Source organism: Saccostrea echinata, unplaced genomic scaffold (genome assembly GCF_033153115.1).
Source record: "Saccostrea echinata isolate AGI-Se365-2 ecotype Australia unplaced genomic scaffold, CSIRO_AGI_Sech_v1 ptg000054l, whole genome shotgun sequence".
NCBI classification, from domain to species: Eukaryota; Metazoa; Mollusca; class Bivalvia; order Ostreida; family Ostreidae; genus Saccostrea; species Saccostrea echinata.
In genome coordinates, this window is record NW_026889803.1 from 28,936,351 (window position 1) to 28,949,903 (window position 13,553).

Genomic DNA, 13,553 nt, shown 5'->3' on the forward strand with positions numbered 1-13,553 from the left:
GAATTTATTATGTCCAAACATATTAATTTCACAAATGCATTGTGAACAAACTGAATTTAACAAAGAAATTTCGTAGATTGACTCAATTTAAACTCGCTCACATCTAATCTTTGATACCACCTCCCACTTTCGTACTGTCCAGCCAATTAACTTAAGGATAAGACAGTTGCATGGACAGGGTAAATCCGGATAACATTAATTTACAAGACTGAAATTAGGTAGAGCTTAACATAATTAACACATTCAAAGAACACAATCCTAAGATCTAACCATAAAGTTGATAACAAGTAAGAGTGAATGACATTGATATCGTGTGACAGGAAAGAGATGTCAAGGATTAGATATTGCTACCATGTGCAAAAATGCTCTTTCTAAACATCAAATAAAACAATTAACCTTTAACTACAGATGTAAATCAAGACCGAAAATTAATAGAACAAATATATAGAAAATTATAGAAAATAGATTTGATAATTGATAATTTGTCATTTATAAACCCTCATAATACATAATCATAACGTATAACTTTTATTTTTCTAGCTTGAAATTTGACCTTTTTTCTAAAGTATGTCATTAAATAGAATGGAAAAGATGTGTTTTATATGTTGATATCACTGAAACAAAATCTTACGAAATAAAGTTACTAAATACCATTAATCTTTTATCAGTGGATGTATCATCTCGGTGCAGAAAACACTATGACTTGCTGAAGTTCGATTAAAAACTTATGTAGGTATCTCCAAAGGAATTTAATTATAAGAAATTAATGTGTTTCTGCTTTGTATGAAGATAATCCACTTGAAATTATGCGAATTATCACATACTCACATTGCTTATACACACCAGAAATAGACACTTCTTATATTTGTGTCTGCCCTAGCTCTGGATTTTAATTGATTCTTTCTCTACAGAAACTTTTTTAGTTTCTCTGTGTAATTGATATGCGTGAGTTATCACAAAATGGTACTTAAATTGAACCTTATATCTTTAACAGTTTTCATGAATTTGCTTGTTCAATGAAAGAAAATCAATGTTCGTCATTTTTAACTCTAATGAAGCAGTGCAATAAAAAAACTTTACGATATACAATGTAAATAGTGAGAGCGTTGCAATTGACAAGATTAATATAAACTCATTCAAAATACCAAGATATCTCTTTCTATACGACCACCAGTAATAATAATTTTGCTCACAAGAGGTAAATTATACACCGATTAATAAAGGCCAGAGGAAATTCTGGTTGATTACAAAATCACGCTTTCATCTATGTATTTGCAATGATTGGTCTCAATTGTCTGGAGTAATTTAAAAAGACATCGTAACGGGAAAACGTGAAATTTGACAAAAGTAGAATTTTTGCAAGATACGTGCAAATTGTATTCAATTCTTGAAAGTATTAGGTTTCAGAAAATTACAAGTTTCAGAACCTAAAAAATCTACTTTTATGGAGAAAAATGTAAGTAAAAATAATTTTAGTTCGCCCCAACATGAAAATATTGCTTTACTTTTTCCTCTTTAAGATATGCATGCGCAGAAAAGTTGAATTAGTTACCATGGTGTCCATTCCATAGATATAAAGTCGGATGACCGAGAATTTTGATATAAGCTTCAAAAAAGATGATCAGAACTTATTCCTCACTTTTGATTGTTCCAATTCAAAGTATTTTTCATGAAGCGCTAGCACGTTTCATGAAAAATATGCCTACATGACAAGTCTGTGTGATTTACACACCAATAACTCACACAAAACTGAAAAATATTCCTTATATAATTATACATTTTACATGTTTAAACGCAGCAAAAATACACTCAATGTTTGAATTTCTCGCTGCCCTATATAATTTTTATTGACGTCTCTGTATCCTCATTGTGACGTCACGTTAGCGCGAGTTTCTCCGTTTATATTTCTACGCGTGAGTTTACACGAAAATGGCATTCAAATCAATTTTCTTAGTAAGTATAGTAGAAAAACACAGCAAATGTAAATATTAATATTTATTTACCACAATATACAGATACACAAGAATAATATCATTTGATTCGATACGCAAGAGCATGCTCTACGTATGAACAATTTCTAAAACGAAGCAAGCTATTGTTAAACAAGTTGATGAAACAAGGATATCAAAACTCTCGTTTGAAGTCATCATTTCGCAAGTTTTTTTTGGTCGATACAATGTCCTTGTCAGCAAATACAACCTATCATTAAGTTAAATGCTGACTGACGTTTTTTATACTAATTGTTGGGCCATAATTTAAAAATTAAATTGTCTACGGATTTTTTTTCCGATCAAGACAAGGAGCACACGGCAGGTGTGACCGGTCAGCGGGGGATGCTCACTCCTCCATGGCACATGGTCCCACCTCTGATGTTTTGGAGGTCCGTGTTTGCTCTGCTCCCGATTTGCATTGTTTGAATGGACTTTGAGCTTGAATACTGTTCGTCATCTCCATATTTCATCTAAATTCTCAGCTTTTAGTAGGCAATTCAATACTTACCCTGCTGATTCAATGTTCAAATGAGTCAAGTTACCAAAAGCAAATTATAGATAATTACAGAAAAGCGTCTAATTGATTTGAAAACGTTTATACAATCTTTTTCTACAAATCTTGGACGCTAGTGTCTTCCATTCAAGCTCCCTTCGTCTTCTTCTAATTAGACTACAAGACACACTCAAAGACCCTAATAGTTTTAAGTTCATTGTTTCTGTTCATGTTGCTGGTGACAATATGTACAGGGCGACAAATTTACCGTCACAAATCCTGCCTAATAACAATAAATAATAGATGAAATATCAATCTTCATATTTTTTTATCATTGAATCGTACGTTTCAACATTTTCAACATGTTAGAATTTTTTATGCAAAAAGCTGCCGTACATGTACGAAAGCCGGATAGGCTCATTTTTGACAAGATAAAAAAAAATAATTAACTCGTTATAACGAGATAGTTATCTCGTTATAACGAGTTAGTATCTCGTTATAACGAGTTAGTTATCTCGTTATAACGAGTTAGTTATCTATCTCGCTATAACGAGTTAGTTATCTATCTCGTTATAACGAGATAATTATCGCGTTATAACGAGTTAGTATCTCGTTATAACGAGTTAGTTATCTCGTTATAACGAGTTAGTTATCTCGTTATAACGAGTTAGTATCTCGTTATAACAAGATAATTATCTCGTTATAACGAGTTAGTATCTCGTTATAACGAGTTAGTTATCTCGTTATAACGAGTTAGTTATCTCGTTATAACGAGATAATTATCTCGTTATAACGAGATAATTATCTCATTATAACGAATTAGTTATGTCGTTATAACGAGACAGTTTTCTGGTTATTTCGAGACTTAATAGCAATATAGGAATAAAAATGGCTGCAGTTTTAAATGCAATTGAATTTTTAGCAAGTAATTATCAGTCAAATTTAACTTGAACAATTGATAAATGGTTGAAAATTTAATTTGCTCTGGGTTTACTTATGATTAAATCTTGAACTATCTCGCTGTCAATAATCATAGCAACTCTAAGGCGAACACATTTACACATGTTCGTGAACTCCTCAAATTGTTGCATTAGGACGCGATATTTTTCTTAAAATAATATTGCCAAACATACTTGCTTCAAACTTTGGCAATTTATTTATGACAACTATTTCTGATGAATGACACTATTTCGATATGTTTTGGACGACTTATCGGGTATACACTTTCATATATCAATTTCTATACCGCTAAAATTAAATATCAGAGACAATATAAGTGCAACATATCGTTTATGCAACATATAATATATAGATTACAGTGTTATACATATGTTACTTCTGAGATTCAGAAATGTTTTGAAGACGGGGGATGGTGAGACATCAGCAGTATGATCAGAGGCGTAGTAATAGAGGGGCTAATGTCCACACCACCACTTTTGAACGGGGTCGGTCAAGAGTATCTTTGTGCCCCTACCTCCATATATTTTTTACCTGAGTAAATATCTCCCGAAAATAATGGCGAATACTCGTAGTTGGAATATCAAATCTATTTTTTTTTCTTTTTACTTGTCAAATATTTTACTTGGTTTACCCCCCCCCCCCCTTGAACTTTGTGACTTAGCTTATGCATATTGTCCACGATAATGAGGAATGGTGAAGCAAAAATGATATTACATCCTTTTAAGTAATAAAACGTTAAATCTGATCTGCTGATATTGACATTTTATCTAATATTCTGTCATGATTCACTGTTTATATTTTTTGCGGGGGAGGGGGGGGTCCAAGTTGTGGAGATTCACGGAGACCTATTTGAGATTCACGTCTATTTGGCGGATCCTATATGTTTACCACGTAGTGTCAGAAAGTCAAACCAGAGTTTACAAAACAAAAAAAAAAGTTTACAGAATTTACAAAGCCAGTTCACTTTTATAATCTTTTTACTTAGGATTGATCAACGAATAGGCCTAAAACTAAATATGTACATTTATATTATTAATACAACATTGAAGCAATGTCGTTAATTATTTTCCTCATCACAATATTTATTATGTATATTTTACAAGCATATAATTTTTATTTCAAAAAGAGATTGATGATTTTTTTTTTTGGGGGGGGGGGGTTAATAAATAGAGGATATTCAATGTTTTGTAGTTGATATGGAATTTAATTCACGAGTGTGACAGGAATTTTTTTTTATATTTTCATGAGTGCGAAGCACGAGTGATAATATCAAAAATCCTGTCTCAACATACAATACACATTTCTTGGCAAAATTTATGCTTGAAATACACCTTAAGTAATGCTTATCATATTGTAAACTTTAGATATTAAACTTTCATTCTATACCCAAAAAGGATCACATGTCAACTGTTTTTACTAATGCTGACCTTCACCTTTATTTGTGGCTTCCGTAGAATAAAGAGCTCCAAAAGTTTTTTTTAATTCTACCACTTTGATAATAACGCAAAAATTACATATTGTAATTTAAGATTCCATGCCAAATTGGTAAATTAAAATGTTTCGTTCTTTTAATAAACAGAAGAAATATATAAATTATTAAGTGATAAGTACAGTATTAGTTCTTGATATTGATCATATTTATTATTGAGGGGAAGGAGGGATTGATGATAAAAACAACGTGAATTTAGTTTTTTGTCAGACATTGAATTTTGATCTTGCCCCTTTAAGACGATAAAATTGAACTGGTATTCCTTGTTAACAGGCAAGGAATTATCAAAATATGATCGTTAAAGCCTAACAAATGGTTTCATATCCACGTGATTTATTCGGAATATTTAAAATAATGGGATTATTTCTTTGCATTTTTTATTTCGACAAATATTACGCAAACATTATTATAATTTTAACAAATTCAAGAAAGCTTGAACAGGGCAGTTAAATCAGCCAGAGTATATCATTTTTTTTCTGATCTCCTTGTACAAGTTGACAAAATTTTGATGTTATATACATTCCATTTGAAGATGACACTAATTCTATTTTGCAATTTTAAGGTATAACACAACAACATGAGGCGGTCACAAGTTTCCGTATATTTGTCTTCGTTTTTCCAATAAACAATACTAATCAAAGGCATAACACAAAAAAACTAGTATGCTGTTCCATAAAATCTTTATCACGAACACTTCAAACAAATTTGATCGACTTGCTTCTGTATATTTCCTATAAATAATGGTCTATTCTTTACTTAGATATATCAATTCTAGATCAATTTTTATCTCGTTATAACGAGATAATTATCTCGTTATAACGAGATAACTAACTCGTTATAACGAGATAATTATCTCGTTATAACGAGATAACTAATTCGTTATAACGAGATGCTAACTCGTTATAACGAGATAACTAACTCGTTATAACGAGATACTAACTCGTTATAACGGGATAACTAACTCGTTATAACGAGATAACTAACTCGTTATAACGGGATAACTAACTCGTTATAACGAGATACTAACTCGTTATAACGAGATACTAACTCGTTATAACGAGATACTAACTCGTTATAACGAGATAACTAACTCGTTATAACGAGATAACTAACTCGTTATAGCGAGATAATTTTCTCGTTATAACGAGATAACTAACTCGTTATAACGAGATAATTTTCTCGTTATAACGAGATAACTAACTCGTTATAACGAGATAACTAACTCGTTATAACGAGATAACTAACTCGTTATAACGAGATAACTAACTCGTTAATTTTCTCGTTATAACGAGATAACTAACTCGTTATAACGAGATAATTTTCTCGTTATAACGAGATAACTAACTCGTTATAACGAGATAACTAACTCGTTATAACGAGATACTAACTCGTTATAACGAGATAACTAACTCGTTATAACGAGATACTAACTCGTTATAACGAGATAACTAACTCGTTATAACGAGATAATTATCTCGTTATAACGAGATAACTAACTCGTTATAACGAGATATTAACTTGTTATAACGAGATACTAACTCGTTATAACGAGATACTAACTCGTTATAACGAAATAATTATCTCGTTATAACGAGTTAAATATTTTTTTTGTCTTGTCAAAAATGAACCTATCCGGCTTTCGTATACATGTACATTTGACGTACGATAAGAAATTGAGATACAAAAGTATTTTCTTTGCTAAAAGATCTAGACCCCTTGTTTGTTTTTGACAGAAGGTATACAGTATGTACATTAAAAATGCTTAAAAGCACAGTAGGTGGAAAACTTTATCACATATCATCGTAGATTTTCTCGAGTCAGATTCTGTACATTGAAGGAGAAATACCAATCTTTTTCCAAAATTGTTTCCTTCTCCAGTTTATTAGACTTCAATTCTCGTGGACAGATGATGTATTGTACAACAAAAATATGCTTCCTCATCATTTCGACATTTTACTTCGCTTCATGTTCTAAACTTGTTGTTATCCTCATGGACGGATTTCGATGGGATTATTTTGACCACGTGAATTTGCCAGGTTTTGCTAAAATGGCAAAAGAGGGAGTAAAGGCGGAGTACATGTTGTCAGACTATCCTACTTTATCTTACCCAAATTATTACACTATCATGACAGGTAAATCATTCTCTTTAGTTCTTAAAACAACTGGGAGTGTGATTTGGAAAAAAATAATAATCTTAATTTCTAATAATCTTGTTAAAATCAAAACTGTTCGATTAAGTAATTTAAATCTTAATATTTGATAACCTTTTTTTCGGTAAAAATTATGAGTGTATTAATTTTTTTGTACCATGCAGATATTTGTAAGTTTTCCCTTTTTTTCTGTCTAATGAAGCAGGTTTGCATTGTGAATCCCATGGTATGGTAGGAAACTATATGTATGACGAAATCAATGACAAAAATTTTCTACTTGCTGAAAATCCGGCCCAGAATCTTTCGTTTTGGTGGGACGATGCAGAACCTGTTTGGATCACTGCTGAAAAAGAGGTTTTGAATTCTTCTTTGTACCATGCATGTTGTTTCCCCGCTGGGGAGGGGGGGGCATATGTTCACAGACCTAGTTTAAATACAGTCATATACATTTCAAATAACAGACAGATATAAACTTTTACCAAATGAATCAGATATTAATCCTACATAAATTTATCGAACGAAAAGATTTAGAGGTCATTTATCCACTTCCATGTTATTTCAAAATCCGATTACATTATAAATTCTGATTTCAATGGAAAACGTTGCACATTGTACACCCCCTTGTCGGTAAGAGTTGTATTTAACAGCAATTAGTCAGTAAACAGTGTTATTAGAGCTATTAATAATTGCCGACGAAGTCAACTTTACAATAAAAATAGATTTAATAGAAAATAATATGTTCAAATATGAAAGTGTCGGCGAGAATCGGAATTTTGCGTTCGCAGTTTTTCAGGAGAACTATTCTGAAGATTGTGACATATACAGTTGTATTTTAATTAAGTCTAATTAGTAGGTAAGTTCTTAGTGATCCAAAATTCCGTATCGATCAAACTTGCATCGAAGGATATGTACTATAAATAAGGATTTGTATCTTGCATTTGACCTATATTTCTGGGAGAGTGCAGAGATAGATCGATATTATAGAGCATATTTTAATTGTTAGTAGTCTTTTATAACATTCGAATTTGTCGATTCCTGCGACATCATTTTTTGGATGCCGCATGTATCCTATAAATGCGGATGATGATTTTTTGTTCTTGGAAAATATGTGGAAATAATGGCCTAGTAACAATTTTTTAATTCGATGAAGCGACATGTTGTATTTGCAAATAAGGTCACTGTACCATCTAATCGACTTAAGAGTTTGCCAAATTGTAACTTTAGACTAGATTGTTGATACTCTCGTAAAATCAGCTTATTTCTCAGTAGTCTGCATCGGTTTCGAAATACGCTGAACATGTACTTATGTATCCAATCAACTGGGAGACAGAAACACCATGAGAGGATATTATAATATCATAATATGTTGCTAAATTAAGGAAAGTCGATGATAGAAAAAATGGATTTGTCAAATTTATCATAAAATTTAGTTGTTAGTTTGTCATCATTATCTAAAGCAAAAAACATTCAAGTATTAAGCAGATATGTCAGACACTATGGTGTCTTTTATTTCGAGTTATATATAAAACAAATCAAGTCCCAAGTTGATATGTCAAACAAGGTTTCTTGACTAGCCTTACTCGGATGTAATCACTAATAATCTAAACAAGAGTTCAATTTTCAACTTTATTAGAACAATTCAATTCTAAATCATACCTAGACAAAAGTTGCATGAAATATTTTAAATGCGAATGTACATTTCCTGTGTCCCCCTCTGGGATCCTGCATCTGGCCAACAATTTCTAGAATAGTTATAGGCTTACAAAATGATCTTTTTCTTACAGAAGATTGAATAGAACAACGATTTTAGCAACTCTTACATGGAACTTAATTTTAACAACTATGTAAAGAATTAAAAGTAGACTCTAGCTTTTATTAAATCAATGCATGCAGATATGCACTTTTCTTTAATTCTGTTACAATAAATGAAAATTTTAGTATACGCTGCTGTAATTTTTCCTCCTATGATAATTGTAAAAACATTCATTGTAATTAAATCTATTAAATCTCTCTCTCTCTCTCTCTCTCTCTCTCTCTCTCTCTCTCTCTCTGCTGTTGCATGGAGAAATCCCGTTAAGAATAACTACCTTATCTATTTTTTTAACTTAAAGTTTATTTCTATTTCTCCATTAAGGGAAAGAAATCTTATTTCTTCTACTGGCCAGGATGTGACGTGACAATAAGACGCACCAAACCCACTCTTTGTGTTGATTACAAGTTAACTTTGATTCCCGAGTTTGAGTATTCTCTTCAGCAAACCGTGGGACTTCTTAAGAATGATGAAGCGGATCTTATCGGTAAAATATAGCAGGGTGCTTGTGGCTTCTGATCACCATGTGTAAAAATATGTATTCCGTATATATTTCTAGAGTCTTCCTTGTTTTTACCGTGAAATCAGTTTCAGAAACTAGTAGTTTTTACAGACACACATTTATTAAAGTAAATACCTTAAACATCATTCAGTTGCAAGCTTTAATAAATAAGATGTAAACGATTTTAAGATTTTCGGGGAAAAAGAATACACCACAGGATAACCAACTATATAAAATAATCGTGAGCTAATATTGAGAAAATGTCTCTCTTTTTCTATAGTATTTGATTCATAAGACGTTGCCAGGTATCCAAACTCTATTGATAGCAATCTTCTGTGGATTTTAAAATGTTTGTACATCGTAGATATGAACTTCCCACGTTTTTAAGTTTTAAATTTTGTTATCTGTAATTTTTAGGAATATACTTAGAAGCCCCTGACCACTACGGACATATTTTTGGTGTGGATTCTCAAAACTTGACAACTGTTTTGAAAGATATTGATAAGAATTTACAGAGCTTCAGAGAGCAACTGACGTCACTTAATTTACAAAATGAGGTCAACATAATGATTTTTTCTGATCATGGGATGACCAATATCACAAAGATGGTAAACATCACTGATGTGTTGGATTTTCGGGATATAAAGGTTATTATGTCAGAGGTACCCTATGTCGGTATTTGGCCAATGGATGGAAAGCTTGAAAAGGTAATCATAATATTGAATTATACCTTTAATATGATCACAGATTTCATATATGTATACACATGTAAAAGAAGATGCAGTCTATCGCCTGAATGAATCAAAATATGTTTGTAATGAGTCCTTAAAAGCAACAGCCATGTATAAGAAAACACTGCTGAATATTTAAAGGGGGTATGAAAAGAAATACACGTGTAAAAAGTGTTTTTACACCTTGAATGTTTTTGGAATTATTTGGGTCTATAATGTGGTCGACTCTGATTTTTGCATTGTAAACTCTTGCATTGTACTTTTTTTCATTCATTAACATATTTACGAATTGGCTTCTGAATATGGTCGCTTCAAACAAATTTTTATTATATTTCGAGGTTTACAACGATTTAGTAACAGCTAACAAGCCCAATATAACAATTTATAAAAAGGAATCAATCCCTGATCGTTATCATCTCAAAAACCATCCACGCACATCACCAATTGTGATAGAAGCTGATAGTGGAACAGCGATAGTGGCACCATGGAAATGTAGCGAATGCGCAGTATGTATTATACATGTTCATGCATCTCTGTGGTTTGAGAACTATAGGAGATTATTCATCAGTAAAGTGTTCGTCGTCCATTCATCAGCATTCTTTTCCGTCTTTGTCCACCTTTATAAACCTCTTTTTGGCCAATTTTCTTATGTTTTTGGAGTGATATCATTTAAAGAAGAAGATATAGTTTTGGCTTTATTGTGCCCTAAAAATTTTATGTTTTCAGAAAGTTTTGAAATTGGCTTAAATATGAGTTGAGTACATGTGTGATAAATCATGAAAGAATATGACAGGAAAGAGGACGTCATTAATTTGGTATATTTCCAAGTTTTAAACAGAAAAAGCTCAAAATTACTCATTTCAGGGGTTATTTCCCTGGAGAAAATAGTGTCCACAGCCGACGCCCACTTCAATATTCGGATATAATGTGTAAAATTCTTCGAAAAATCACATATGTCAAAATCTTTGTGGCCGATGCATTTGGACTATATTATCTGAAAGAAAATTCCACTGAAAATTGATGTCTTCTGTAACTTTTTAAGAAAAACAACTGGTAAATGCACAAGTTTATGACGTCACAATTAGCATCTAAGAGGTCAGATGAGAAAACGATTTGTTTGATCTAAGTGCATGTAAGTGCAACAATTCAGAAAGCACGAGTTTTAATTTCTTACATTACTTTCATATTTTAGAAAATTATAGGGCCAGATATGTATTAAAACCGTACCTTGTTCTTTGATTCTTGAGAAAACTACTATCATGAAACATTTGTTTTCCGATTTTGATGCCAATGAAGGTTATTGCTATGGGTACTAAAAAAAGTATTTATTGTATAGCCTGAAATTCTTCATTCTTCATCAGTTCTTAATTAAGCGTGGATTCTCCATTTCTATGAAAGATGTTGCTATGAGTTTAAAAAGAAAAAAAAATTATGTTTTCCCCCAAAATGTTTCCTCATGTATTTCAACTGACCCATTTGAAACTTTTAAAACTATTCATATTCTAAATTAAGGTACATAATTCTGAATATAGATTTTTCACTGTCAGTTTATTAAGGTAAAGGAGCTCAAAGTTTTGATAAAATTAATTTAATAATTCAGTATTAAATATGAATAAATAAATAAAATTACATTATTTAAATAATGTAATTATTAATACATCTAGGTTTGATTGAATCATAGGAATACATCTTCCCTAAGCACAGAAATACAAATGTATTCCTGAAACGTAAATGAACGAATTAACATTACTAAAGAAAAAAAGGTAGTTCCCTTTCAGATGTAGCGAAACGTAGATAAAAAGTATGCTTAGAAAAATGCTTGAATCTTAAAGTAAGCGCAACGACTTTCTCTCGCTTTAATTTATCATTAGTGGGACATCTTCGCTAACCAAGGGTTTCTGATACGCTACTCTCCTCATAATTATACGGTGCTGACAAAAGACGGGATTGTTTTCGTTACGTGATCACGATTCTTACCAGGTACGCACAGATTGCGTCATCGACAAAAATCAAAAGCGTATTTAAAAAAATAATGTTTTTAAAGAATAATTAACAAGAAGGTAATGAGTTATGTTAATTTGTTATTTAAACATGTTAAAATGCAAATGTACACATTCAGTATAGATTCTTAATCACATATTTTGCACGTAGATTAAGATATTGGATGACACCATATAACTATTCATAGAATGACATGTTATCTTACGGATCGTTGTTTACTTGCATTTTTCATTCCCGATATTAAAGAGTCAAGATATATCCCGAACGCAAATATCGTCATTTATAAAAAAAAACAATTGCTGATTGGTCGAACGATGTCGATCAACTCCAATCACAACTTGAGAAAAAAATCCCAACTTTTTAAAATACCCTATGCCAAGGGCTTATGAGGAGAGTAGCGTATCAGAAACCCTTGGCTAGCGAAGATGTTAGTGGGACTGTAGTGAAAATTGAATTTCTGTCATTAAAGAAGGATTATTATGTGCCTGGAACAACATACAAAGGAATGCACGGATATGATTATACTGATCCAGATATGAGGGCAATATTTAGAGCAACAGGGCCGGGTAAGTAGTTCAGAATGAAAACACTTCCTAATTAAAAAAAAAATTAAATTCTTTGTACGATTATATATATTCTTCTATTTGGAAACATTTTGATTGTGTGATTTAGATTCAACTCTCCACCATTTCAGCATTCAAGAAGAACTTTGTTAACAAGCCAATAGCAAATGTGGAGTTGTATCAAATAATGTGTGATATTCTTGGGATAAAACCAAAGAGAAACAATGGCACTTGGAGCAATGTCGCACAAATGATGATCAAAAGAGACATATCATCTGCACAACTAACAGACTTTTCCTTTCCTTTGTTTCTTTGTGTCATGATTAATATTGCATTCACCTTAATTTCCTTTTGGTAAACTAACATAAATTATAAAAAGTTATATTATACATTATTATTTAATGTATAATAACGGTTTGATTGACTCCCACAATATTCTGTCAAGCAATATACTTAAAGTATAGTAAAATCTTACAATAAACAGAGTAAAAAAAATCATCAATCAAGTATCTGTGCTAACTGGAGTTTTTTTTCAAGTACTAATGTCGTATAATTATCTAACCTTTAAAATCCTTCTGATATTAACATAGTCCTTAACATTCAACAACAACCTGCTGTTGAAATTTTAATTAATATCCATTCTCTGTAACCGCTTTTTTGGCATGAATAATAACAATTTTTTTCTGATTTGGCTGAAGTATACTGTCATAAACTACTTCCAACAAGCTAATTCAGAGAATTTGTGTCCCCCGCTTGGGGGAAAAAAAGAGCATGCGCAGTCCCCCCCCCCCCGATTTGTAGAATTATTAAATGTATACATGTATATTCAAGCAAATAAAAAATGCCAATATGGATATAAAGAT

General features: G+C 31.7%; 1 protein-coding gene across 1 annotated transcript; it reads left to right on the top strand.

Moving 5' to 3' along the window:
* The first annotated feature begins 6,842 nt into the window (after positions 1 to 6,842).
* Positions 6,843 to 13,048, top strand: LOC133204766 (glycerophosphocholine cholinephosphodiesterase ENPP6-like). Its single transcript, XM_061340510.1, has 7 exons — positions 6,843 to 7,065; positions 7,289 to 7,437; positions 9,218 to 9,380; positions 9,813 to 10,102; positions 10,465 to 10,632; positions 12,600 to 12,693; positions 12,822 to 13,048. The coding sequence occupies exons 1-7, from the start codon at positions 6,843 to 6,845 to the stop codon at positions 13,046 to 13,048; spliced, it is 1,314 nt and encodes a 437-aa protein (XP_061196494.1).
* The last annotated feature ends 505 nt before the right edge of the window (positions 13,049 to 13,553 follow it).

Excerpts from the sequence above, each read along its gene's own strand:
- LOC133204766 (XM_061340510.1), top strand. The coding sequence starts at position 6,843 with ATGTATTGTACAACAAAAATATGCTTCCTCATCATTTCGACATTTTAC. Across the intron at positions 9,381-9,812 it reads TGATGAAGCGGATCTTATCG|GAATATACTTAGAAGCCCCT; the intron begins GTAAAATATAGC and ends TGTAATTTTTAG. Across the intron at positions 12,694-12,821 it reads ATTTAGAGCAACAGGGCCGG|CATTCAAGAAGAACTTTGTT; the intron begins GTAAGTAGTTCA and ends CCACCATTTCAG.